Source organism: Vicugna pacos, chromosome 32, assembly GCF_048564905.1.
Source record: "Vicugna pacos chromosome 32, VicPac4, whole genome shotgun sequence".
NCBI classification, from domain to species: Eukaryota; Metazoa; Chordata; class Mammalia; order Artiodactyla; family Camelidae; genus Vicugna; species Vicugna pacos.
The window spans coordinates 23,937,345-23,963,741 of NC_133018.1; the positions used below are offsets into that span (position 1 = coordinate 23,937,345).

At 47.5% G+C, this 26,397-nt stretch overlaps 2 protein-coding genes across 8 annotated transcripts in view; one reads left to right on the forward strand and one right to left on the reverse strand.

The window, feature by feature from the left end:
* STX2 (syntaxin 2) overlaps positions 1 to 18,788 on the reverse strand; it is a 41,554-nt gene extending 22,766 nt beyond the window's left edge. The window contains exons 1-2 of one of the 5 annotated variants that reach the window (XM_072952884.1): positions 18,307 to 18,788; positions 17,969 to 18,166 (exon numbers count right to left, since the gene is read on the reverse strand). Coding sequence is in view for 3 of the 5 variants with exons in the window: in XM_072952881.1 (XP_072808982.1) it covers positions 7,390 to 7,419 (30 nt within the window). In the remaining 2 variants the exon portion in view is untranslated. Of the gene's footprint in view, positions 1 to 7,389; positions 7,584 to 17,968 lie in introns of those variants that run through there. The other 4 variants (XM_072952883.1, XM_072952881.1, XM_072952880.1 and 1 more) reach the window with 4 other exon arrangements.
* Positions 18,789 to 18,929: 141 nt separating this feature from the next.
* On the forward strand, positions 18,930 to 22,638 carry RAN (RAN, member RAS oncogene family). Of its 3 annotated transcripts, none has more exons than XM_072953373.1 (7): positions 18,930 to 19,141; positions 19,759 to 19,804; positions 20,247 to 20,331; positions 20,411 to 20,536; positions 21,688 to 21,875; positions 21,978 to 22,148; positions 22,232 to 22,638. In XM_072953373.1, exons 2-7 carry the CDS (start codon positions 19,769 to 19,771, stop codon positions 22,274 to 22,276), a joined length of 651 nt encoding a protein of 216 aa, XP_072809474.1. In that variant the 5' UTR covers positions 18,930 to 19,141; positions 19,759 to 19,768; the 3' UTR covers positions 22,277 to 22,638. The 3 variants fall into 3 exon arrangements, with proteins under 3 accessions (XP_072809474.1, XP_072809475.1, XP_072809473.1); XM_072953374.1 differs by lacking the exon at positions 18,930 to 19,141 and adding an exon at positions 19,221 to 19,313; XM_072953372.1 differs by lacking the exons at positions 18,930 to 19,141; positions 19,759 to 19,804 and adding an exon at positions 19,995 to 20,071.
* Positions 22,639 to 26,397: the final 3,759 nt, after the last annotated feature.

The following is a 26,397-nucleotide window of genomic DNA, read 5'->3' on the forward strand; positions in this document are numbered from 1 at the left end:
GCACAGAGCGCTGGCCCACCCCATCCCCCGGGGCCACCTGGGGCCTGTGCACACCTCCACAGCAGACACATCCTGGACGGCCAAGCAACATGCCACGGCCTCCAGGCCAAGATGCAGCGCAGCCACTGGAACCAGGGTGCCCTGCCCTCACAAAACTCACCACTCCGCCAACTCTCAAACCACGAGAGTGGCCCTTTACCTCCAGCTCACAGTCACTGAGCAACTTAAAATACTTTACGTAAGGGGTCCTGATAACTTTAAGATCCCCATTCAGCCAGGAGGAGGTGAAGAGCCGCCCCAGACATTCAGGGTGGAGAGTGCCTTGACCATCAGATTCTGAAAGCCCTTGCTCTTAGAAATGCACAGTCCCCCTCCTCCCAGAGGAGGGGCTTCACCTCGAGCCCTCCATGCAAAGCCTGGCTCCCAGGCGCTCCTCCGAGCCCCCCCACTCTCCGCCGCAACACCGTCCTCCCCCACCACTGGCACTCTTGGCGGGGTTTAACCATCCCCACAGGGCCCGCATTTCCCTGCCTCCCTGTGGCTGACCACTCTTCTCAGCTGGGGGTCTCGGGAGGAAAAGATGCTGTCACGTGCAGCTTGGGGCCAGGAACAACAGGGTCAGATGTCACCACAGAAGTAGTTAACTTACTGCGAATTCAACCAAATAAGCACAGGGAAGGGGAGCGAATGAACCTGAAAGTTGTTCCTCAATGTACCCGTCACCTGGGTTTCAACGATGGTCCACCCGGTACACACCACCACTCCCCCCGCCCCTGGGACGCTGGTCCCCTCCAGGCAAATCCCACACATGGGATGCCCTCTGTGTGCATGACACGCCGCCACCCTGAGCTCACTACTTCACCTCCGCTCTGGGAAAGAAACTCGTATTTATTTCATGGCTCAGGAGACAGTTTCCCACGTGACACTCCGTCTCCGGGAAGTCAGTCACTTAACTGTCACGTCACATACTAACCACACTCCTGCAGCTGCCAGTGAACAACCACTCACTCCAGAGCCTCCGCTCCTCCTGGACGCGAGACCCACGTGGCATACGTGATCTTCACGCACAAAGCCACTCACTTGCTGCTAAATCATGCTTCTCTGCCTGCAGACTAAGAAGGAGCCGGACAACCAGCAGTCTGTTTTCTCTACTGCCTTCTCTTCCCCTGTTTTTAAACCTAAAGCTTGTATTTCCCAGTTCTGTCTGGAATTCTCAAAACTACGAAACATTAGGAAACAGACCCAACAATACCACCTCCGCTTTCCCAGTCACAAAAAAGAAACAGGAAATGACTGCCAAGCGAGGCCGTCTCATCTGAGCTGCACTGCTGCCCGCCTCAGTCCTGGGGGGGCCACGTGCAGCCTCTGCGGCTGGGATGCGCGGCCCGGGCCGTAGCCGCTGGCCGCCCGCGACAGCACGCTTGTGGTAACAAAACGATGGTGGCACAGCGTGTACTAAAGGCAGCGGGAACACTTCTATATGACACACTGGGTTTCCAAAGTGTCAAAGTGCAAGATAAAGATTCAAACATCAGCATTCCATTTCTGTTAAATTTGAAGACTTCTTCTTAGAGGAGCATTACGTTAAACATGCCATCTCTCTACGTGAAAACCATTGCGAGGAAGAGACGGCAAGTCACTTCCACGTTTAGAGACTGCTGAACAGAGAAGAAAACTTTGTCCCTAGAATGCTCGCTGTTTAGATAATTCAGAAGCTGAACTGTCACAAATTAGGAGCATCCAAAGTTGGATAAAACGCTGGATTTTTCTCCATGTTGTTGCCCACATACACACACCCTGGGGCGTTACACGTGGTAACTGTGGGGAGATCATTACTGTGAAACAGGCACAGCGGTTGTAGCAGCTCTGCTGATAGAACACATTCTTTTTTTTTCAAAATTAAATCGCTTGAGTTATAAAAGAAAAGAATATTTGTCATTAAAAACAGGTAAAAGCTAACTGTTGGCCAGTTTGTAATTATGGCACCAAATGTAACATTTCTCCTATTTTTATATAATCAGAGTTTTATGCTTGATGGTAGATTATTACACTTTTTCTTGTTTTGTATTTTTACTACATATTTGTCTCCATAATTAATATTACGTAAACACTGTCTCACAGACACTTACACTTTGCATAAATAACACTGCACTGCACAAATGCTTCTGCGATTTGACTGCTCTTTCTCTCAAAGACTCGTTGAAAGACTTCTCACCTCTCACCTGTGCACATCACTGACAATCGCGCATTGCCCTTCTATCCATCACACCAACCTGTCCCCACAGCGGAGCCTAAGGCCGGCGATGTCTCGTGCCAGTGCACACCTCCCAGACCCGTGCCTGGCGCCCCCTTTTCCTCCTTCAGCTCTCCCCCTGCCCAGAGCCCTCCCCCTGATCAGAGCTCCCCATCAGAGCCCCCAGTCACAGCCCAGCCCCAAGCAGCCCACACCCACTCCCCGTGTTCCATTTCCTTCCCAGAAGTTATCACGAGAGGCACTTGATGATTCGTTACTCAGCTGCTTCTTGTCCACTCCCCACCACACGGTTCACGGGAGCAAGGGCTTCAGTGTTTTGTCTCATCTCACGCCTGAAGCAGTGCCAGGCACACAGCAGCCATTCAGTGGGGTCAGCTGAATGAACAGATGAAGAGCAGAGACAGGAGGCAGGGCGGGCAGCGAGCAGAGCAACTGGGAAACAGAGACACAGAGGCGCACACGGTGCCCAGCAGCAGTGCACAGAGGACGAGGCTCAAGGACGACGCTCTGGCTCCATCCGCGCACGAGATCCGAGGCACCATTCCACCCTTTCATCAGTCCCCTTTTCTAGCTAAGAGGTTTCTGTCCCATGCAACCAAAGGAGCCCTGAAGACAACAGATTTCATCATCATCTACATTTTCCCGACCAGGGGTGTTTTCACTGACTCAACACACACCTTGCAGGTGCTCCGTGCAGAACACTGAGGCTTCAGAGCAACCCTGACAGCACCATCTGCCCTGGAAAGGGTGGAGAGTCTAGGGGGCGGGGGGGCACAAGAAGAAAACAGGACCGCACATGCGCCCAGAAAGAGCAGAGACAGGAAAACGGCCATCTATGGGGACACGCACGAGAGGGAAGGAGGGCCGGAAGACTTCCTGGTGCGATAACTGAACTGAGAAGGAGGTGTGGGGCCAGCAGAGAAGTAGGGGGAGAGACCGGGAGCAGCAGGGGCAGAGGGAGGGCACACTGGGCACAGCAAAGACTGGAGCGGGCACCCTGCAGGCAGGGAGGGCGGAAAGGAGGAAACCTCTCCACGCACTGGCTACCTCTTAGGTCTCTGTAAATGCAAAACGAATGACTTTCAGTAAAAGCAAGTAATTCACTTGCAGAAATGTAGATGCTTTGCTATTTTATTTTTTATGCAAACGGCTACTTATCATACTTAATAGGGAAACTATAGATTCTAACTGTGGGAACTGTCTGATGACATACCAAAGGTTGGCAGAATTTCACAAACTATGAAATTCTAAACGATAAACATACACAAAATTATACATATATTCAGAAGTTAAATTACAAACGTATTATGAAATTCTTAGTATTTTACATTTCAGGCAAGTGTTTAGAAAAAAAGCTTTTACTTTCTAATTTGGAATCTTTGCTCTTCCTTTGCTGGACTGTGCTCACTCACAGGACTCAGCCAGTTCATCTCTGCATCCTCTGCCCCCAGCACACTGCATCGGGGAGAACTGACACCCAAGTGTCTGTTGAATGGGGGGTCCTTTCATTTTTCAAAAATCAGAAACATCTTTCTGGATTTAGAGTTTAAGAAATCTTAGGCTAGTCACCTAAATTTTCTGCACCCAAATGAATTGGTTGCTCTAAGGCAGAATCATTGGTCAGAAGCAGCTGAATCTGTATCTGACAAATTGTCCTGGACATCCTAACTTTTAAGTCCTTTCCAAGTAGTTACCAGTGGTAATTCTTTTCTCAGTAGCAATCACTAACAGCTAGTAAGGGAAACTTTCAGAAGGCATCACAAATATTTTGTCTATGTGGACATCATAAGCATTTTAACTAACAAAATTAAATATTAAACTTCACCCAGGAAAAAAAATCAGCTATTTGCAAACATGATTGTGAACGGACATTTAACTACCCCAAGAACTACCTGGAAAGGGCACACTTCCTGAAAAAAGAATTTTAAACTTTTATATCTGATAATTTTCAGATGAGCTGTTAAATATTACAAGTTATTAAGCTTAAATGTGTCGAATTCAATTTTAACTTAGTATTTTATGCCAAAGAGAAGGCTGCTTTCTGTAAGTTCCTAAAAACATTCAGAAAACTAGTAAATACTAACAGCACTTGTAATTATACAGCATCTTCTCTCCCCCGCCTTCTCCTAGAGTGTCACACACAGGAGACAATTTTGTTTCACAGCTTCTTCTATGAGTAGATAAGATGTTATTTCCATTTTATACACAAGAGAAACTGGAGTTTTGAGAAGTTTAAAAATTATGTGCTCAAGATCAGAGAACTCCAGATGCAGAAACTTCCAATAATTGGCTCCACAGTGTCCTCTACAGCAAGATGGAACTGGACTCGAGAAGGTGACTTCTTGCTCTCAAATTCTAGACCAAAAGAAGTTTACGTGTTCTTATCAATACTGCTGCGGTAAGAGCTGAAATACACATATACCTAAAGAGTGATAAATAACTATCTTATTTTTTGTTTTGTTTTTTGTTTTTTTAATTGAAGTATAGTCAGTTTATCATGTAGTGTCAATTTCTGGTGGACAGCATCATGTTTCAGTCATACATGTACATACATATATTCCTTTTCATATTCTTTGTCATTATAGGTTACTATAAGATATTGAATATAGTTCCCTGTGCTCTACAGTAGAAATTTGTTGTTTATTTTATATGTAGTTGTTACTACCTGAAAAATCTCTAACTCCCGATTTATCCCTTCCCATCCCCTTTCCCGGGGGGAACCATAACACCTCATTTATTTTTCGCTAATCAAGCCAAGAAAAGCTGCTTATATATTCCACTGACAGATCTTGTTTACTATTTCCCTCTATCACATAAATTTGGTTATCCTCTCACACGCAGATACATTCATCATTTCTTCATTTGACAAATATTTGAGTTCCTAACAGTAACAAGGAAAGGTATCCCACTGAGTGAGACAACACAACAGGAATTTGCTGTTTGACATGATGTGCACCTCCAAAGTGCAGAGATCAAAGTATCTGACCATTAGGACCTAGAGATTATCATACTCAGTGAATGAAGTCAGACAGAGAAAGACAAACATCATATGATATCACTTATATATGGAACCTAAAAAAACAGATATAAATTGTATTTACAAATCAAAAATAGACTCATGGACATAGAAAACAAACTATGGCTACCAAAGGGGAAAGGGTGGGGAGGGATAAATTAGGGGTTTGGGATTAGCAGATATGCACTACTACATATAACACAGATAAACAACAAGGACCTACAGTATAGCACAGGGAACTATATTCAATTTCTTATAATAATGGAGAAGAATCTAAAAAATAAGTATGTATGTATATGTATAGCTGAATCACTTTGCTGTACACCTGCAACCACCATTGCAAATTAAAACTACATTTCAATAAAAAATTAAAGTAAAAGTATCTTACCATTAATAAAAACGGGAAAGGAAGAAAAATCACTGTGAAGAAACTTTCTGGGAATGAGGGTAAAGCTAATTTCCATGATCCTAAGGAAGAATATTCATTGCCTTTCTCAACCAAGATTCCTCATCAGGGCCACAGAACACAGATAATAATCTGAGGGGTTATTCTCTCTGCTTACTGAGCACGGGACAGAACTACATTCATTCTAGAAGTTAATTCATTACATTCAATGTATGCTTTAAGGCAGTGGGCCGCCTGAGGTTCTGTGTACCGGGAAACAAAGTGTAAACATTCAGCATTATTAGCACTCGTCTTTTTAAAGAAAAAGTTACAGCTAATTCTGTTGACCTAAAATGTTTCAATCCTTCCACGTTCTGCAAACACCCACTAATTTCACTGTCACCATCTTTCACAGCACTGTCATCCTTAACACACGCGGAATGCATCGAACTCTGCTCCAAATCCGAAAGAACAAAGTACTTTTCTCTTACTAAAGTGACTGGTATTTGCTGAAGTTACTCCCTGACTTCCGACGTACTCCACTAGCTGGTGTATTCAGAGGTTAAGGTCGAGTAAACAAACACAAAGCAAACTATTTGCAGGGGACACAAACGGCTGGGCTCGGCTCCGTACCCGCCTATCTCCTCACTACGAGCATCCCGCCCGGGCAGGCGCCCGCCGCTGAGCGGCCTCGCGGGCATTTACTCCGCACTCATCTACGGAGCTCCTGCTGCGTGCGCGGTCCTGCCGTAGCCCCCAGGGATAAGACAGGGCGCAAGCGGGCAAGTCCCTGCTCTCCAGGAGCGGACACCCACTGGGGAGGGGCCGGCCGCAATTAAACGGGAAATTTCTGTTCACGGTAAGTGCGGTGCAAAGTCTCAAACTGGGCGGGACTTCAGGGACGAGATCAACCTGGAGACGCGGCAGAGCCTCGCTCAGGCACGGGGGTTCAAGGCGCAGCCCGGCCGCTGGCCTGCGACGCCCTCTCAAAGCCCAGCTCCCCCGGTGCAGAGCCGAGGGCATCGCTGCTCCTGCCTCTCGGCTGTCGGAGCGTCCAGACTCGGAGGGGCAGCGCCCGGGGCAGGATGCTGGGGCGGGGAAGCCCTGCGCCGGGGCTGCCGGACCCCGTCCCGCGCCGTCCCGCCCGCTAGGCCGCCGGACCGGGCCGGCGCCTTGCCTACCCGCCCCCCCCCCGCCCCGCCCCTGCCCACCCCCGAGCCCCTCAGCCCCTCAGCCCGGCCGGCACCTCCCCTTCCCCGCCCACCCCGGCTCCCCAAGCCCCAGCCCGGCCGCGGCCCCGAGCCCCAGCCCCCGGCCCCCGTACCCCCAGCCCCCGCACCTCCCGCCCCAGCCCACCCTCGAGCCCCTCAGCTCCCCCGGGCCGGCTCTTCCCGGCCGGCGCCTCCTCTTCCCGCCCACCCCGGCTCCCCTAGCCCCACGCCCCTGCACCCCCGGCCCACCGCCCGCCCCCGAGCCCCTCAGCCTCGCCCGACCAGCGCCCCCCGCCCCTGCCCACCCCCGAGCCCCTCAGCCCCGCCGGGCCGGCTCTCCCCGGCCGGCGCCTCCCCTTCCCCGCCCACCCCGGCTCCCCCAGCCCCAGCCCGGCCGCGGCCCCGAGCCCCCGCACCCCCAGCCCCCGCCCACCCCCGAGCCCCTCAGCCCCGCCTGGCCGGCGCCCTCAGCGCTCCCGGCCCGAACCGCTATTCGCCCGCCGCCCGTCTCCCAGCCGCTCACCGCCGTCAGGTCCGGCAGCCGGTCCCGCATCCCCGCGGGCCGGGCGCCGCGCCCCGCCGCTCAGGCCTGCCCCGCCGCCTCTGGCCGCCCGCAGGCTCTCGGGGGCCGCACCGCTGCCTCAGCCCGCCGGTCGCCCTCCCCTCCGCCGGCGCTGCCACGGCAACCGCGCCCGCGAGCTCTGCGCATGCCCGGCCCGCGCCGCGCCCAGGCCCACGCAGACAGCTGGAGCCTTCCTGTGGGAATGCCGCGGCCCGAGGGGCGGGGCCCGCCGGGGAGGGGGCGGAGCCTGCTGAGGGAAAGGCGGGGCCCGGCCCAATCGCATTCTGGCGGTCTCTCAGCCAGGGCAGTTAGGTGTGCCTTTTGCCCTTCTTGATCTGTTTCCGTGCTTTTGCACTCATTTTATTTGAAAACTTAGTGAAAAATTTGGTGACAGATTTAGCAAGCCCATGGAAATGATCCGGGTGGAGCTTTGCATGGACATACCCTGAACACAGGCTTTCTCTTTAAGGATTCGCATCAGCTTTCTGTGGGAGTACAGCGCAAGAGAGAAAGGAAGTCATGTAATACTTAAGCAACACAACTTGAAGTTAAATAATATAACTCAAAATGTCATTAGTTGGTAATATGCACAGACTCAGGCCTTGGGATGCAGTTCAAGTGTGAGAAACGGGCAACACAGAAGCAGACAAAAGAAAACAGGGGCGCGGACAAACGGGAGACCTGAGAGAGGGGTGTCTACAGCAGATGAGTGATCGTGGAAGGTGCCAGAGGTTAGGCTAACAACAAAGGGAGCAGGAACAGTCCCCAAGAGCACTCTCACTCCTGACAGCAGCCACAAGTTCGGGGGGGTCCCCCAAACCAGACTTAAGTTCAATAATTCGCTAGAGGGACACAGACTTTACTAAAAACTGCAATGCTCACAGTTAGGTTTGTCACAGGGGCAGGAGACAGATTAAGGTCAGCGAAGGGCAGACGTGCATGGGGGGTGTCCGGGCTGTACCCAGTGTGAGGCTTCTGTCATCTTCTCCTTGGGCAGTGAGGACGCATTGCTTTCAAGGCATTGATGTGTGTCAATACACACGAAGCTGCCAACCAGGAAAGCTCACCCAGGCCACCAAATGCTGAGTTTTTATTGATGCTCCATTGCATAAGCGTGATTGATTGATGGATTGCCCTCTTGGTTGATCTAAGTCTCCAGGTTAACTGGTACCCATGTAACCCAAAACTCCCAATTCGAAGCACATCATCACTATCTGGCTAGCCCAAGGCCCCCAGGCAAACAAATACTACATTCCAGGAATAGAGAGCAAAGGACAGACTTCTTTCGGGATAAAGTTAAATTTTTTACTACCACCTCGAAGAGGTGATCTTTAAGCCATGACCTGAGGCGAAGAAGGCAGCCATAAGAACTATACTTGAGAACAGTCTAGACAGAACAAGCAGGGAGTTTTGGATTTCGTTCTGGGTGTGATTTGGTTCTCGGACCACGGGAGGGGAGAAGGGGAAGCAGAGACCAGACAGCTTAGGAGACCGAGGCATAGACTTGGGTGGAGTAGACGCAAGCTTGTCTCTTCTTAATTTATGATTTTGATATGTTTTTCACAATTTAAATCAAAATCAGTAATTTGATGGACATGGGTTGGATAAAAATTCTCCATTTTGACCAAGCAATTAAAATGAAGTGTCAGCAGAGGAAGGGTAGGCAACTGTACAGAGCTTTTCTGAGAATGGAGTTAATATAAAGGAAGTAAAACTGAAAGGGAGTAGGAAAAAACACTTGGTCCTGGGCACAGCATTTGAGCTCCTGTGTCAGTCAAAGTACCTGAAACCAGTACACTCTAGGATTTTTACGAGCCAATGAATTTCTTCAGTTTGTTCATGTAGAATGAAGAAGCCCTAGTACATTGGTATGAGAATGAAAATGGACACATTACAGATACAGACCACAAGGTAGGTTACTTCTAAAATGCAAAGTCCCAGGAAATAAAGGTCTTTGTTCACTGTTGTCTCCGATCCCTACAAAATTTCTGGCACATTGTAGGCACTCAACACATATTTGTAAAATAAAAGAATGGAAGTCCAGACCAGGGTTTGATCCCAGTTCTGCTGTTCACTCTCCGTGGAACTTTGGACTGTGAAAATGAGTAAAGGGGATCCTCACTGAAATGGAGCAGGGAGACTAGAGGAGAAGCTGTCAGTCAGCATCAATATTGATCCCAACTGGGAGGGACGGTACCTGCAGGAAGGGACACTACTACCACAGAAGGAAGGAAGGTTTTCTCCTTGCCTGGCAACAGCTCAGCCAATGAGAGACTGTTGCAACTCAGCCAATGAAAAGCCACTGTATTTCAAACTGCCAGTTTCCTCCAATGGACTGTTTGTCTATAACAATCCTCCTAATTTCCCCTTCTCCTCTATAAGAGAGTTTTCTCTCTTTTGTTTTACCAGACTTGTATGTGATTTGCCATAGTTGCATGTCCCAAAATGCAATTCTTTGCTGTTCCAGAATAAACCCATTTTGCTGGTGAAATAACTATTTTATTGTTTTAGGTTAACAGGACAAAAAGACTAATCTCTCTAAGCCAATTTTCCTGCCCATAAAGAGAAAAGCTGGCTCTCAGGTTGACAGGCTGTGTATGACTTTTCCATTTCAACCCCACTATGCCTCCAGAGACTGATTCACCCTAATCATTTGCCCTCTTAATTGTAAACAATAAATATGAATGATATATGGTTAATCAATTTATGCGTATTACAGTTAGAAATAATTAATATGCAATAAAGAAATCTAAACCACACATGATAAAATTTGTTACAAATTATAAAAACAGACTGAAAAGCTGTATCTGGCTAGTAACAGCAAAAAGAGCAAAAAAAAAATACTCAGGAAAAGTAGACTTGGGAGAAAGAATCATGAACATAAAATTAACTGCCTAAAACTGCATATGGCAAAATTTGCTCTTATTTTAAAAATTGATGAAAGCATCAAATCTTAACAAATCTTAGGTGTGTAAAATGAAGATTTCAGTTTGCTGAAGTTTAAGCCAACACTCTGGAGGTTACAGCATATTGGTAACATGGTGTGTAGATGTATGGGACAGTCTATAACCTATGTGTGTGAATTATTTACTTACTCGGAGTAGAAACCAAAATCTGATAATCCTCTAATACCTCCAGAGCCTGGTTTCCCTCCACTGTTCCCTCCATGCACCCCAAGACAGCCATGTTCCACCTCAGGGCCTTTGCACTGGCTGTTCCTGGCCAAACGGTCCTTCCCCAGATATCTGTGTAGCTTGGTCCTTTAAGACTCTGGCTCCCTGACGCCTCTTCTGTGGGGCCTGTCCTGATCTACCCTCTTACCTTGTTCCTTCCCCCTCAACACCTACAAACCTCTGACCAGCTATGTCACATACATACTTATTTTGTGTCTTGTTTATTGTTTATGTTTCTTTTCTGGACTGTCCACTCCATGGAGCGCAGAGATTTTTGCCCACTCTGCACACTATTTATCTCCAACACCTAGGATGGGGCCCAGCACATATGAGGTGTTTAGTAAATATTTGTTGAAAAAGCCATGCTGCAAAATTTGCTTAATACATTTATTCATTCCAAAATAAACCGTGGTGGGTGAGTTATGGCAAATTACAGGTTAGTGAATGTCTGGCCAGCAGCAGAGTTTGAATTTGAACCTCGCAAGGCTCCTGCCTATTTTTAAATTCTGTGATTCTAAATTAATTTATTTTTATTTGACTTAAGGTAATGCTAAGGGACATTTTTAAAACTCCATTCAAAGTCATATCCCCCAAAAATGATTGTCAATCGACCATAGGATTGTTGATTACGAGTTGAAAAATGGGTTAAAAGTAATTTTAAAAATAAATAAATAAAATTGTTTAAAAAGATTGGATTAGAATTCACTTTTTCTTCTCCTGACAGGGGTACAGAAAGTAAATTTAAATGAGGATGAATCTTTAAGGTATTTGGAAATGCAATAGCCTTGTTGAATTTTTCATTATGTCAAGTTTAGAAACAGGCTGCCCTTCCGAAGATGAGGCTGACTACTTATCTGGAAATAGCTGGAGGATGTCACACTCTGCATGAGTCTCCTATCGCGGCCCTGAAAAGTTACCACAGTTTGGTGGCTTAAAACAATACAAATTTATTATTTTGCAGTCCTAGGGGCCAGATGTCTCCCTGGGCTAAAATCAGCCTTTCCTGGAGGCTCTAGGAGAGACCTTGTTTCCTTCTCTTTCCCAGCTGCTGGACTCGCCCGCTGTCCTCTGCTCATGGTCCCCTCCTCCATCTTCAAAGCTACCAGTGCAGCATTGCTCTGGCCCTTCACTGTCACAGCTTTTACTCTGACCACAGTCGGTTCTCCACTCTGTAGGGCTCACGAGCAGACTAGGTCCACCTGGGTGGTCACGCCAACTCAAGGTCCATACCATTGACCACATCTGCCGTGGAAGAGAACACAGTCACGGGTTCCCGGGAGTGAAGCACGCACATCCCTGGGGTCACCGTCCTTCCTACTATGCATCCACCTGGCTTATCTTTCAGAGAAGGATTTCATGTATCTGCTTATGTGAATGGAAAGGAAACACGGCGACTGACTTCACAGGTCATGACTTTAGTTCTTCCATTGCTGTTGTCGACTGGAAAATGTACAACCTGAAAGTTGAGAATTGTGTTTTGTTGAGCAGTCTCTCTGAGGACTCCAAGCCCAGGAGGCGGACCCTCCGATGGTTCTGAAGGACTTGCTCCCAAGAGGTAAGGGAGGAGCCACGATATATAGAGATTCTTGCAACAAAGACTAGGGAGTCAGAACATCAAAAGATTATGGCTAATTAAAACCCCCAGCTATCTCAAGTTAGTGAATTCAGCACTTTTCTATATGCGGCAAGATTCAAAGTCTGGACTTACTGAAATCACTCCTTGGATCTGCACCTTAGCTACCTGGGGTCAGTATCCTGTCCTTTTCTCACCCTGAGTTCCCTTAGGGCTCACCGTCGGGTCAGCTGTGGTGGCTTGATGGCTGCAACATCCTTTGTTTACTGATGTGGCAGGCAACATCTTCCATTCACCATGTTGTCCAAGAGAAGAAAATATTTGAAATGCAATGATCACATCACGCCTAGGAAACCACTTTTTAAGCTACGAGGCTGCAATGGCACCTGGGGGTAAAAGAGACTCACATATCCCTGATAATCAGGCAAAGCAAACTGAAGCTTCTAGGGAAAACAGAAACTGCACATGCCTTTGACCTAGCAACTCCTCCTGAGGAGCCTAAAGTTCTAAAACAACAATAGCCCCCAGAGGCAAAGATAATGTTTAAGGACATTAACTGCCCTGTTGTTTCAGGAAAGAAGCGTAAACACAAATGACTATTGGTAGTGGAAGACCTCAACGACTGGGGATTGACAGCGTAGGGACTGTGATGTAAGACGGACAGGCTATGCAGGAAGACACACTGGTCACTTCCCCGGGCCTCCATCCCAGCAGGGTTCTACAGCCGGGCCGTCCTAATGGGTGCTGTCAGCTTCAAAAGGAGAAAACAGTCATCAGGCCTTAAGTCTGACCCCAGTTCCGCTCCATCCTACCGAAGCAAGCTACGAATCCAGTATTTCATAAACCCTGTGTTACGGGTGGAATTTTGTTCCCCAGAAAGATATGCCAAAGGCCTAACCGCTGTACCTGTGTCTGTGACCTTACTAGGGAATGGGGTTTTCGCAGGTGTCGCAAGGCGAGGTCTGGGGTGGCTCCTCGTCTTACAAGATGAGGAGATCAGTACACCCTGTAATTACCTTCTAAATAGCACAGCTCTGCTGCAGGGACGATTACCGTGTGTTGTCAAGAGGCAGTCTGTTAAAAGTAGGTATTCAGAACATACTACAAGCTCATACAACTTAGTAACAAAAACCAAACAGCCCAATTCAGACACGGCAGAAGACCTAAATAAGCTTTTCTCCAAGGAGGACATACAAATGGCCAACAGGCGTGTGGAAAAAATGCTCAATACTGCCAACATCAGAGAAGTGCAAATCGAAACTACAGCGAGGTCGCACCTCACACCAGTCAGAATGGCCATCGTTCAAAAGTCCACAGACGATGAGTGCTGGAGAGGCTGTGGAGAAAAGGCAGACCTCCTACACTGCTGGTGGGCATGTAAGTTGGTGTAGGTATCGTGGAAAACAGTACACAGGTTCCTTAAAAAACTAAAAGTAGACTTACTATATGATCCAGCAATCCCACTCCGGGGCATGTATCCGGAGGGAACTCTAATTCGAAAAGGTACATGCACCCCAATGTTCACAGCAGCACCATTTATAATAGCCAAGACATGAAAGAAGTTGTGGTGTGTACATATGTATATATATATATATACACATATACACAATAGAATACTACTCATCCATAAATAAGAATGAAATAATGCCATTTACAGCAACATAGATGGACCTAGAGATGATCATGCTGAGTGAAGTCAAAGATAAATATATGATGTCACTCATATGTGGAATCTAAAAAAAAGGACACAAATGAACTTATGTACAAAAACAGAAAGATACTCACAGACGCAAAAAACAAGCTTATGATTATCAAAGGGGAAAGGTGGGGTGGGAGAGGGAATAATTTAGGCATTGGGGATTAGCAGATACAAACTACTGTATACAGAATAGATAAACAACAAGGCCCTACTGTAGAGCACAGGGGACTATATTCAATAGCTTGTAATGACCTATAATGGAAAAGAATATGAAAGAGAATATATATATATGTAAATCACTGCACTGTATACCAGAAACTAACACAACACTGTAAATTCAACTATACATCAATTAAGAAAAAATCAGGTCCAATGCTTTCCAATCTTGATTTTCAAAAGAAACCAGCTACCTGGTTTTTTATGTGAAATAGCCTTATTTTTTGTATTAGTTATCTGTCCCTGCACAGTAAATTACTCCAGAAGTTTATGGGTTGAAGCAGCAATAAACAGTATCTTCTCACACATTTTTCAGGAATTCAGGAGTAGTTTAACTGGGTGGTTGTGACTCAGGTCTCCAGAAATTGCAGGTTAAGATGTTGGCCTGATTGGGGCTGGAAGTTCCACTTCCATGATGGCTCCCTTGTGTGGCCGGCAAGTTCTCCGGGCTCTTTGCCGGGAGCCTCAGCTCCTCGTCAGATGAATCTTTCCCTAGGGCTGTGCATGTGCCCCAACATAGTGACCTGCTTCCTACAGAGTGAGTGACCCCAGGGAGCAAGGAAGCCACAGCTTAGGACTTAGCCTCAGAGTCACACTGTCCATGGAGACACACTCCACTTGTCAGAGTGAGTCACGCAGCCCCGCCCACACTCAAGCAGAGGCAAATCAGGCTCAACCTTTTTATTTTATTTTAAAAAAATTTTGTTTTTAATAGAGGTGCTGGGGCTTGAACCCAGGACCTCGTGAATGCTAAGCACGCGCTCTACCACTGAGCTATTTCCTTCTCCCCTAGGCTCAGCCTTTTGAAGGGGGGAGTACTTTATTTTATTTTTCCGGTGGGTGGTTTACTTTACTGATTTTTTTTTAATTGAAGTATAGGCAGTTTACAATGTTGTGTCTGGGGGCTTATTTTAAAATCATCACATTTAAAAACGTCGGCAGCTAATTCAGATACAAAGCATGTTACTATCCACCCCAAGACAGGACAAAAAAGCACCTCTGAAGGTTGGATTTGTTCACGGGCCATCAGAGTGCACCCTCTGCACTATTCTGATCTTTAGATGAAACAGGTCAGATGGCTCTATGGCATGAATATATGCAATTCTCTCCGTTTTGATTTTAAGGAAGACAATTTCTGCGCAGATGTGAAGAAGCATGTAATCTGTGCGCTGATCTGCTCCGTAGGTCGAAAACCGAGTGTCAGATACAGAAAGCATTTCATTTGAGAAGTTTCTGACGTTCATCAGCTGGACTGATGAATGAATTAGACAAGGAAATCTTTAAGAATAGCTTCCTTATTGCTTTGCAGAGTCAACAGGGTTGATGGAAACTGCACACATAGGAAAAAAGTGTGGCCCTATATTTGGTAAGTGTTGTTTAACTTACTCACTTAAAGATTAGTCTCTGATATGAAATAGCATTATTTAAATTCCAACAAGCTTGTATATTTACATCACTATTATTTTTAGTAGACGATAATGCTGCTGTTTCTGATTACTCTTTCTGTATTCAGATGGGATTCAGAGCAATTCACTCGATAATTCAACAAATATTTACTGAGCTCCCACCAGGTGCCAGGCACCATGTGAGATACCTTGAATATCCTGACAAACAAGGTACCTAGTTTATCCTAGTAAGAGAGAGAGATAAAAAAGCAAGCATGTGAATAATTAAGCAAGGTAATTTCAGTTAGTGGTAAGTGCTCTGGAGAAAACAGAGCAGTGCTGAGACGGGGAATGGCAGATGTGGTGCAAGGTTGGTCAGGGTGGGCCTCCCCGAGGAGGTGACGACCTGAAGGGTGAGAAGGAGCCAGTCAACCAAAGATGCAGAGGAAGAGCATTTTCGGCAGTGAGACTGGTAAGTGCAAAGGCCCAGGGGCAGGAATGAACCTGGCTGAGGAATGATTCAGAAAGGTTTTGTGGCTACAGCAGTTACAGGGAGAGAGGCACGAGATGAGGAAGAGAGGGAGGCACCAGATGTCTCATGTAGGACCTGGCTGGCCATGGATTTCATGCATCTGACTGTGACAGATAGGAAACCATTGCAGGGTTTAAGAGGGGAGAAGGATGGTCTGATAGGTTTTCAGAAGATCGCTCTGTGCCTCCTGATAAGCTGTACTGAGCAGGACACAGCATCACTTCTGTGCTGTCCCAACCCAAACAGCACTCCCGAATCTATCCTGAGGAAACATCTGACACACCGAAACGGGGGGTGGGGGTGGGGAGACAGTCCACAGAGTAACTGGTCTACAAACATTCAAGAAAAGTGCCAACGTGTGAAAGACAAAGAGAAAGGTACTGTCCTGGATTAAAAGAGACCAGAAAGACCGGCCAGGTCAACGTAACATGTAATACTGGAGGACCCTGCACCAGAGGAGGGCAGGAGGGAGACAACTGCCAATTAAGTTCTGTCGACCAGAAAACAGAACCGTAACAATGTCAACGTCCCGATTTTGGTAAGTGTGCGGTGGTTATGTAACAGAAGCTCCTTGGTTTAAGCAACTCACATAGAGGGGTGTCCTGTTTGCTATTCACTCTCAAACATCACAGTAGAAAAAAATCATACATATATAAATATGATAATAGGAAAATCATGCATGTGTGGTGTACATACTGAGAGACAGAAGGCTAGGGTGATAAACATGAATGATAAAGTTAGCAATGTTCTCATTTGGGGAAATCACAGGTAGTGGAGCTGAAATTCCTTATGCAAGTTTTTTTTTGTGTGTAACTCGGCACATATTTCTTTGGGTATCTGGCAGCAATTTTTTAAACTACAGGTTCAGTATGTGCTTGCAAACCACACTGAATGGCAGAGATGAGTAAGTACCTCTGTAAACTGCAAAGCCAGTGGTCACTGGAAGAGCCTGGGCAGTTTTATTGGGGAAAAGCATTCTCTCTGCCAGCTTGAGTATATTTTCCCATTTTTCACTGTGTTCCTTGATGATGATCTTTAGAGGTTCTGGGATTAGGTCAGTTACCGACGTTCACAGCAAACCAATCACCCAGGAGCTCTGTCTGCAAGGCTGAGTCCAAGACCAATTATTAGTTTGACATGCTTTCCCCTGGCTGTTTTGCCCGAAGGAAAGAAAATTTTCTACTTATAAAATGTACAAATGCTGATGTTCTTACCACCCAGAATTACACCGTGGTTAATAGACTGTCATATTTGCTTCAATGACCTTTTAGAAAAAAAATAGAACATTGCAGATAAAGTTAAAAATCTTTTCCTCTTGCAGTTCCATCACACTCCATTTTACTGCTTCTTAGAGGAACAGCCATCAGAATTCAGTCTATATCCTTGCAGTCAGTTTTTTAAAACTTACACACGTATATTAAGACTTCAGATGGTTTTACGTGTTTGTAAAAAAAAGTATGTAAACGGTGTTACACTACACGTATAGCCTCTATAAAATTATATATAATGTAGACTATATAAAATAACCACATCTTCCTTGAACTTGCTTTTCTCAACATTATCCTTTTGAGATCCATCTAACCCTGTGGATGTAGAGGAGCTCCACTCTCTTTAAATGCTGTACGGCAAATCCACAGCATAGATATCACATTCTATTTATTCACTTCCCTCCTCACGTACATGTATGTTCAGTTTAAACGTTTGCTATTTTAAATAAAGTTGCAGCGAGCTTGTGATATTGTCTCCTTGGGCACATGTGTGAGTTTAACTCTAAGGCATCTCTCCAGAAATGGAAATGCAGGGTCATGAGCCATGGACACATACGGGTGTTTTATTAGTTTCTACTTTCCCAAGAGGCCAAACCAGTGTGCCCTCCCACCAGCGATAGCGAGATCTGCTTGGTGTTTCCCTGTGGGTCCTGTGGGGCACTTGGACTTGAGCTCCCAGCAGGCCTGTTCTCACCTGTGTGTCCAATTTGCGTCACTTGGGTTCCCAACGGACTTGCTTGCAAGTGTGCTCAGGGCTACGTGGCTGACTCCTTGGTCATTTGGGTTCTCCTTGCTCTGGGAAGAGTCCCCTTGGAAGAACCTTTACTGAGGAACTTGACTGGATGGATGGGGCCATTAGTTGACTGCTCCTGCTGCCAGCCCTGGATGCTCGCTTGGGGCGCAGAGACCAACAGGGTAGGTTAGGAATCTGCGGCTATCCACACAAATGCCAAAGACCGGCCTGAGATTTAGGATATGAGGTTGGAGGACTCCATTCGGCCAACTTTTAAAAATGGTAATAATAGCCAATACCTGGGCGTGAGATGTACTCGTCTCCTACCCTGGGTGACGCTGAGAGGTGGCACCCCATGGAGACCGTGAGCTCTGAGTGCACAGCTCTGTCTGGACCCTTGACAGGCTCATCCAGTCCGGATCCTACATACTCAATGATTGCATCCCTGTTTACCACTCGGTGAGCAGAGCTGCCAAGGTTGGAAACACATTTCGTCATCTGTTTGCAGGTCAGGGCCACCGAGGCTGCTGACAGAGCCGATGCCCTGAGACAAAGGTGGCGGCTTCTCAGGGCGGGAAAGCGTGCTCTTCGCTTCCCTTACTCCCCGGCAGGCCTGCCCGAGACCGGGGCGCGGGAAGGGGCAGCAGGAGGGGGCGGCCGCCCGCGACGCGGCGCTCGCCGGGGCCCGCTGGGCCGTGTTCGGCGGCGGGCAGGGGCTTTGTGTGGGCCACCCCGCGACTTTCCCGCCCAAGGGGACTGCGGCCCTCTCCTCCCCGTCCCGTTCCCGCGGCGGCAGCAGGGCGCGCCGCGTCGCCGTCGGCGCATGCGCGCGCGGGAACCCGCCCTCTGGGCTGGCGCACGTGGCTCCGCGGGCCGGCGTGCGTGCGCGTGACCGCCCAGCCTCCCGCGCCCAGCGCGCCCCGAGCCGCTCCCTACGCGCCAGGCCGACGGGTGCGGCCGCCGGGGCCGGGCGGCGTGCGTGCGCGCGCGCCGGGCAACGTGGGAGCGGCGCGGCATCGTTGCCCCGCCCTCTTTCGGCGCGCGCCGGCGTCGGCTGCGTCTCCGGGCATTTGAATTGCGCTTCCGCCATCTTTCCAGCCCTCAGTCCGACGGGCGCGGAGACGCTTCTGGAAGGTAGAAGGGCCGGGGCGGGGGCCGCGGAGCCGGGGCGGGGGGCGGCGGCCGGGGCGTCCCGGCGGCCGTGGCCGTGAGGAGTCGGCTTCGCGGGGCCCAGGGCTCCGGGCGGAGAGCTCTCCTTCCTCCCCGACCGCGGAGGCCGCGCACCGGCGCCGGGGCCCGAGCCGCGGTGGGCCGGGCGGGGCGGCGGGGAGGCCGGCGGCGGAGGGGCCGAGGGGCGGAGGAGGCCGCGGCGGCGGGGCGGTGGGCCGGGGCGGCCGGGCGGAGGGCCGAGGGGCGGCCGGGCTCGGCCGCGGCGCCGTGACCAGACGCTTTCCGCGCCGAGCGGGGTCCCCTCCGCCCCGGCCTTCAGTCCGAGCGGGCGCGCGCCAGGCCCCGGCGGCCGGGGGAGCCGGGCCGGGGCGCAGCCCGCCGGCCGCCATAGCCATCTGCGCGCCCTCGCGGCCCCCGCCCGCGCACGCGTGTGTGTGTATGTGTGTGTCGGGGGAGGTGCGGCGGCCGGGCTCCGGGATGCAGGCCTTTGTGGGCCCGGGCACGTGGGGCGGGTCCGGCCATGCGGCCCCCGGGCCGCGCGGCCGCGCCGCGGGCCTCATGTCTTTCTCCTCCCCTCGCAGTAACATCACGATGGCTGCCCAAGGAGAACCTCAAGTTCAGTTCAAAGTACGTAATCCTCGTGAGTTGGGGGTCTTGTTCGGGGAACACGAGGGGATCTGGAGGGACGAGGCGGGGTACTCTGGTCCCGACCCCGCGACGAGCAGGGGCTCCTTTATGACCGCGGCCGTGAGCTGGTGGCCTGCTTCGTCAGCCAGCGTGCTCGTGCTGCGGCAGTCCCTCCTGTCCGCCGATAAGGAGATGGAGGTGCGAGCCCCACCCTGCGGACCTGGACGCCGGGCCCAGGAAGTTTCATTGACAGAAGTCATTCGTTAGGTGGGACAGGGTCGCTTCATTTAAGATCCTTTGTTTTAAAAGTGAACTTTAGGGGTATTTAAAGTTCTGTTACACAAATGAAGGAGGTATCCGGAAAAATCTGAAGAGCTATATAGTTGAGGTTCTGAAATGTTAATTGTTTTGGTGTTTATTTCAAAAACTTGTTTTCTGACAGCTTGTACTGGTGGGAGATGGTGGTACTGGGAAAACTACCTTCGTGAAACGCCACCTGACTGGTGAATTTGAGAAGAAGTATGTAGGTATGTGGGGAAGGCCAGTTGTGAAGCTGTGTGTGACGTGGAAGTGTTCATCAACTAACTTGAAATGGTTGTGTTCCAGCTACCTTGGGTGTTGAGGTCCATCCCCTTGTGTTCCATACCAACAGAGGGCCTATTAAGTTCAACGTGTGGGACACAGCTGGTCAGGAGAAATTTGGTGGACTGAGAGACGGCTATTATATCCAAGGTAGGTGGCTGATTTGTATCTTCGTCTCCACGGTTGCTTAAAAGTGATCAGGTCTGTTTCAGTAAACACATGGCCTAACACTAAGCTGGGGATTGTGTAAGTCACTTGGATTCAAAGGATGTGCTGCCTCCAGGGAGTTGGTCGTTTGAGGGGGAGAAGATTTTGTAAAGGTTGTCTTGTGCCATTTGATTGCATGCTTGTGTCATGATAGGCACTCTTTTGAAAAAGACTCTGTTGAGGTTCATAAAAACCAAGCGATAGACAAGCTGTTGCTGCAGCTTCACTGAGAACTTAAGTTTGGAAGTATTTTGGTAGTCATCAATAATTATTTCCCACGCACTCCATTAAAAAGGTAGTGAACAGTTTAGACCAGGTACTGGACCAGAGGAGCCAAGTTTTCTATCTTATAAATGTTGTGGAAGACAAGCTCATTTCTTTTTAATTGTGCTGGGTTTTGTAGAATATTTTTTCAAGGTGCTTGATTTTAAAATGTGCACACAAAATAAATGCTTACTGTTACATTTATCAAAAAGATAAAGTTCTTATCTGGAATCTTGCTCTTTTGATGAAAATTGTTGCGTATGTTTCCATGTCTTCTGCTTTCCTTGAGCACATACAAATGCAAGGATTCCACCCTCGTCCCCAGTTCCAAAGTGTTTAGCTAAGAATCTCTGTAACTTACTGTACATACTCAGTGGCTTACTAGCTTTATCGTGACTGTTCGTAGGGGTCAACATATATAAACTTAACTAAGTCTTTCAAAAAGGGACAGTATATCTTAGTATATTCAGGCATTTAAGAATCTTTTAAAGAGTAGTTTACTAGACCCTCAGAATATGTTTATGTGAGGTAAGGTCTGTGGAATGCTGATTTATCATTCACCTATTTTAGATACTTTTTTGGGGGTGAGGCAGAATTTATGATGACGTATTACAGGGATTTCATAGGGTAAGCTGGTCCTTCATGCTGTCATGTAAAGTAAAAGGAAATTTTAAATGACGTTCAAATGACTTCAGATTTTTAAAATTGGTAGAGACATATAGCTGACTAGAGTTAGGCCTGAGATTATAAATCTGAGTCCCTGATTCTTAGCATCTTCATCCATGGAGTAAATACCTAGGTGTGGATTAATGACTGAACGTTTCTTTTAGCTCAGTGTGCCATTATAATGTTTGATGTAACATCGAGAGTTACTTACAAGAATGTGCCGAACTGGCATAGAGACCTGGTGCGAGTGTGTGAAAACATCCCCATTGTGTTGTGTGGCAACAAAGTGGATATTAAGGACAGAAAAGTTAAGGCAAAATCAATTGTCTTTCACCGAAAGAAGAATCTTCAGGTATGTTTCTTAAAACTTACTGAATTACGACCCTTAGATAAAACCGTGAGACACGCTTATTTATAGTGATTGATAAACATATTTTACTTTTCTTTTGAACAGTACTATGACATTTCTGCCAAAAGTAACTACAACTTTGAAAAGCCCTTCCTCTGGCTTGCTAGAAAACTGATCGGAGACCCGAACTTGGAGTTCGTCGCCATGCCTGCTCTGGCCCCGCCGGAGGTGGTCATGGACCCAGCCCTGGCCGCGCAGTATGAGCACGATCTAGAGGTAGGCTGTCTGTGTTTCAGTGGTGCTGTTGCGTCTTTGTGGTTCCATCCGGAGTGTTACACCTGTTTCATCTCTCTCTCCAGGTTGCACAGACAACTGCTCTCCCGGATGAAGATGACGACCTGTGAGAAAGTGAAGCTGGAGCCCAGCGTCAGAAGTCTAGTTTTATAGGCAACTGTCCTGTGATGTCAGTGGTGCAGCGTGTTTGCCACTTTATTATATAGCTAAGCAGAACATGTGCTTAATCTTTGGGATGCTGAAGGAGATGAATGGGCTTCGGAGTGAATGTGGCAGTTAAAAAAAAACAACCTTCATTTTTTTGGACCTGCATATTTAGCTGTTTTTGGAACGCAGTTGTTTCCTCCCTGAGTTTCAAATATAAGACTGCTACAGTCACATCACAATATTCAGTGGTGAAATCTTGTTTGTTACTGTCATTCCCATTCCTTTTCGTTTAGAATCAGAATAAAGTTGTATTTCAAATATCTAACCAAGTGAACTCATCCCTTGTTTAAATGAGTGTTTTAAAACCACTAACGGAAAATTGTGCCATGTTACTATTTGAATTGCCTTTGCTTTTATCACTTAATTTGAAATCTAGTAGGTGAAATTTTCATGTCTTAAAATATTCTGTACTTTTGAGTCACTACATCCAAACGAAATGACAGGTCAGCAGTGTTGTATTTGGTAAGTTGTTAAAAGACGTGTAAATATTGTCAATGCAGTTAGGCTAAAATAATACCTACCCCACCTGCCTTTCGGCTTCAATAGTGTCACTTAGGGAAGAGCTTGTTTGAAATTTATGTGACCTGTCAGAGTAAAAGTGGTACATGTTTTAGACATTTCAAATAGGTATCTTAAGAATTACAGTTGCTTTTATTGCAAAAGTAATCCATATTCTAGCAAAACTTTTGAGTCTGATGAAACCGTACAAACGGTGGCAGGGACTTGAGGGATGTCTCATTGTTAAAAATGAATATAAACTTTTGTGCATTTGCTTTTTGTTTAATGTTACATGTTTAATGTAAAGTTGGTATTCTAGGAGGATGTTGGTGTTCACCTGCTGTTTCAAGTATTCTAAGCTTTAAAGATGTCAAAGATGGAGTCAATTGGATGCACCACAGCTGATGATCTTCCACCCCTCAAAGGATGTTTGTAGGCGGTGGAGGGCACAGTCACAATGCTGCCACAGAGAAGTAGTGCTTAGAATGGCTTCTCGGTAACACGAAGCCGCCAAACTTGCCCTTTTGTTAGATTAATCATTATCTCTGTGGTTTCCACGTGTCAGCATGAATTGAGGCTGTCTTGCCTGAATTTGGTCCGACTGACACCACACTGTAGCCATTAGAAATCTTAAAAATTAGAGCTATTTTTCTCATTTAAGTAGTTGACTGAAGTTCTATAGGTGTCCAATTAACCTTAAATTACTTTCCTACCTAAGAAGAAGGTAGGGAAGGCCCATTTTGAAGTACATGTAAAAATGAAATATGGGTAAAATTGGGTACATTTTAATTTGTTAACGTACTGAATATATCAATGGATTCACTCAGAGTTGAATTACTATATATGTTATGTGTAGCTCAGAACCAGATTTTAACAGATGCAAAGGTTTGTTCACACGATGAGGAGGAAACTTTTCATTCAGATATTTAATACGAGGGACATGTGTTGTTTGTAACCTTAATGTAGAGTGTGAGTATGACAGATACTGAGTCTTAAGTGTAAAAGTTAAATTTTGGAGGCTGCTTCATTTACGTGTTTAACAGGAGGTGGGAGAATTGACAAGTCATTGGTTGGAAGGAAAAAATGCTGCAAAATATATTGCTTCTACTTTGCCTGGATTTTCTGAATCTAGTGTTCAATTATCGGGGGTGGAGGGGTGGCGTGCACATTTCTATCTAGTTCATACATACTGGGGACATTATACCCTCACTGTGAAATCCCTGTGGGGGAAGCCTTGAAAGCTTCACGTTACTGCAAACTAGTAATGGCTCACTGGTACCGGATTGGTAGGAATCGGCGTACTGTTTTGAATGCAGTTTCATGGTGTGCTGTGGCCAGCTTTGAAGAAGGCCTTCGGAGTGGGCTTTGGGTCCTGTGGGTATCAACATCCAGGGAAGGGTGGAGATTTCCAGAAAGGCAGTAAACTTGCAGAGGCAGCCAATTTATTGGCTGGTCATGTGCACCTGATTCTCAAGTAGTGTGAATTTCTGGTTTCTTTTGTAAAAACCACCTTAAGAAACTTGAGCAAGTGGGTTAGAATCGGTTTGACTTCAGTTGTGCACGTGGGGCAGAGACCTGTGTTTGCAAGATGCCTTCAGCTGCAGTAGAGCTGTGGGGATCCAGCCTGACAGAGTGACCTGACACTGGTTTTAAGATTGCACCAGACAAGCACTGCTAGCAAGGACGTTGACGGCTAAACCCTTCCCACGCACGTTAACCTGCAGACCTGAAGCCCTGTTGGGGCTGGAAGGTGTTCCTAACGCCTTGGACCCTCCCATTAGGGGCTTGGAGCCATCTGGGGAGGCAGCTCTGACCTGCTCTGGCTGCCTGTGAAGCCCTGTAAGGATGGGCCCTGTCTTGGACTTAATAGTTCGGCATACTGCGCCTTTCCCTCTGCTGGAGGAAGTCTAGTTGAGTGCTAAGGTCCTTTAAATCACGCGTTGAGTTTTAAACTGGGTCAAGTTTACTGCTGTGGTCATATGCCTGAACCGCCCCACAGCTCTGATCAGAATGTAAGCTTGTGTTTGTGATGGTCTTCCCTCACTGGCCTCTCAGGCCCCTAGTGTTTATTCAATCTCCCGGAACCATAAGAAGGAAAGGAATTCAGAGGCTGGAGATGGGGGTAGGATGGGCGGGGAGCGGGCAGGGGAATTCAACGCCATACAGTCTGGTTAGTGTGAAGCACTTCCTTGCTGGGGTTTGTACTTTGCCTACCTTCTATCCGTTCATTCCGGCTTGTTTTTCTTACAGGAGTAGGGAAGGATTGTGGGCAATCGGGAATGTTGCCAGATGTGATTCACTAAATTAAGAGAGTGCTGTTGGATAATGGGTCTGTGATGCCTTAGGTTTAACCATAGAAAGCGGAAGAGAAACCTTGAATGTAATGGGTTTTCAGTTCCCTGCCTTTAAGTAAAGTAAAAGCCATCCCAGAGAAGTAATCTTTTAATAACGTGTACGGTTTGTTCCCTAAGTTCTGATCTCTGTGCTCAGGGTTGTAATGATGGCAGCGAAGCGTTCATCTGGGGTGGGCGGTCCAGTCTCTGCAGAACTGCTGTGAGGCTGAGGTGCTGAGACAGACGCTTGAATGCCTGACAGGAACTGAGTCTGCCTGAGAGCCCGGAGAAGGACAGCGGTGATCTGAAGGTGTTTGAGGAAGAAAGGACTTGAGGCCAAGGGAACAAAACCCTGGGCAGAGAATGTGGCTGGAGAGCCGGGTGCCAGGTGGATGGAGGCCCATGGGCAGGGGTTTCAAAGTCCATTTACAGCTTCGACGCTGGGGGACACAATGGGGAGCCGTTGATGGGTCAGAGTGGCATTTTAGAAATTTGGCAGCAGGAGTGGGTGTCCAGGGGCCGGTGACAATCTAGACTTGCCTCACTCCAGTCCGTTTGACGCTGCAATGTTTCAGAAAAGGTAGGATGGCACCATGGTTACAACAAAACCTGAACAAGCAGCTTGGCGAGACCTAAACTGAATACACACCCGCCATGGATGCCAGGCACCATCTTTTTTTTTAACCACCGAACTCATTTTTCTTCCGCCAACATCATTGAGGTATAATTGACACAAATTATATGTATTTACGGTGTACAATGTGGTGTTTTGACATACCTTATGAAGTGGTTACCACAGTCAAGGTATTCAGATCATCACCTCACAGTTGTTTTTTGTGTGTAGTTGAAGAACGTTTACAGTTACTCTGAGCACATTTCAAGCACATAGTACAGTATTATTAACCCTGGTTGCCATGCTGTACGTTAGCTCTCCAAAGCTCATTCATTCTGCATGGCTGGAGCTTTGTGCCCTGTGACTGCCATCCCGTTCCCTGCTCCTGTGTCTCCTGCTCCCAGCCCCTGGCAACCGCCTTCCTACTCCGCTCCTGTGAGTTCAGTTTTTTTAGATTGCACATACAACCACTGTCACACACTAAGTGTCTTTCTGTCTGTGCTTTATTTCACTGCACAGATTGTCCCTGGGTTTCATTCACGTTGTAAATGACAGGATTTCCTTTTTTTTAAGGCTGATT

Bases quoted from the DNA above. Each gene is read 5' to 3' on its own strand.
- RAN (XM_072953373.1), top strand. From the start codon at position 19,769: ATGGCTGCCCAAGGAGAACCTCAAGTTCAGTTCAAA. The intron at 19,805-20,246 runs GTACGTAATCCT...GTTTTCTGACAG, and splicing joins AACCTCAAGTTCAGTTCAAA to CTTGTACTGGTGGGAGATGG. The intron at 22,149-22,231 runs GTAGGCTGTCTG...CTCTCTCTCCAG, and splicing joins AGTATGAGCACGATCTAGAG to GTTGCACAGACAACTGCTCT.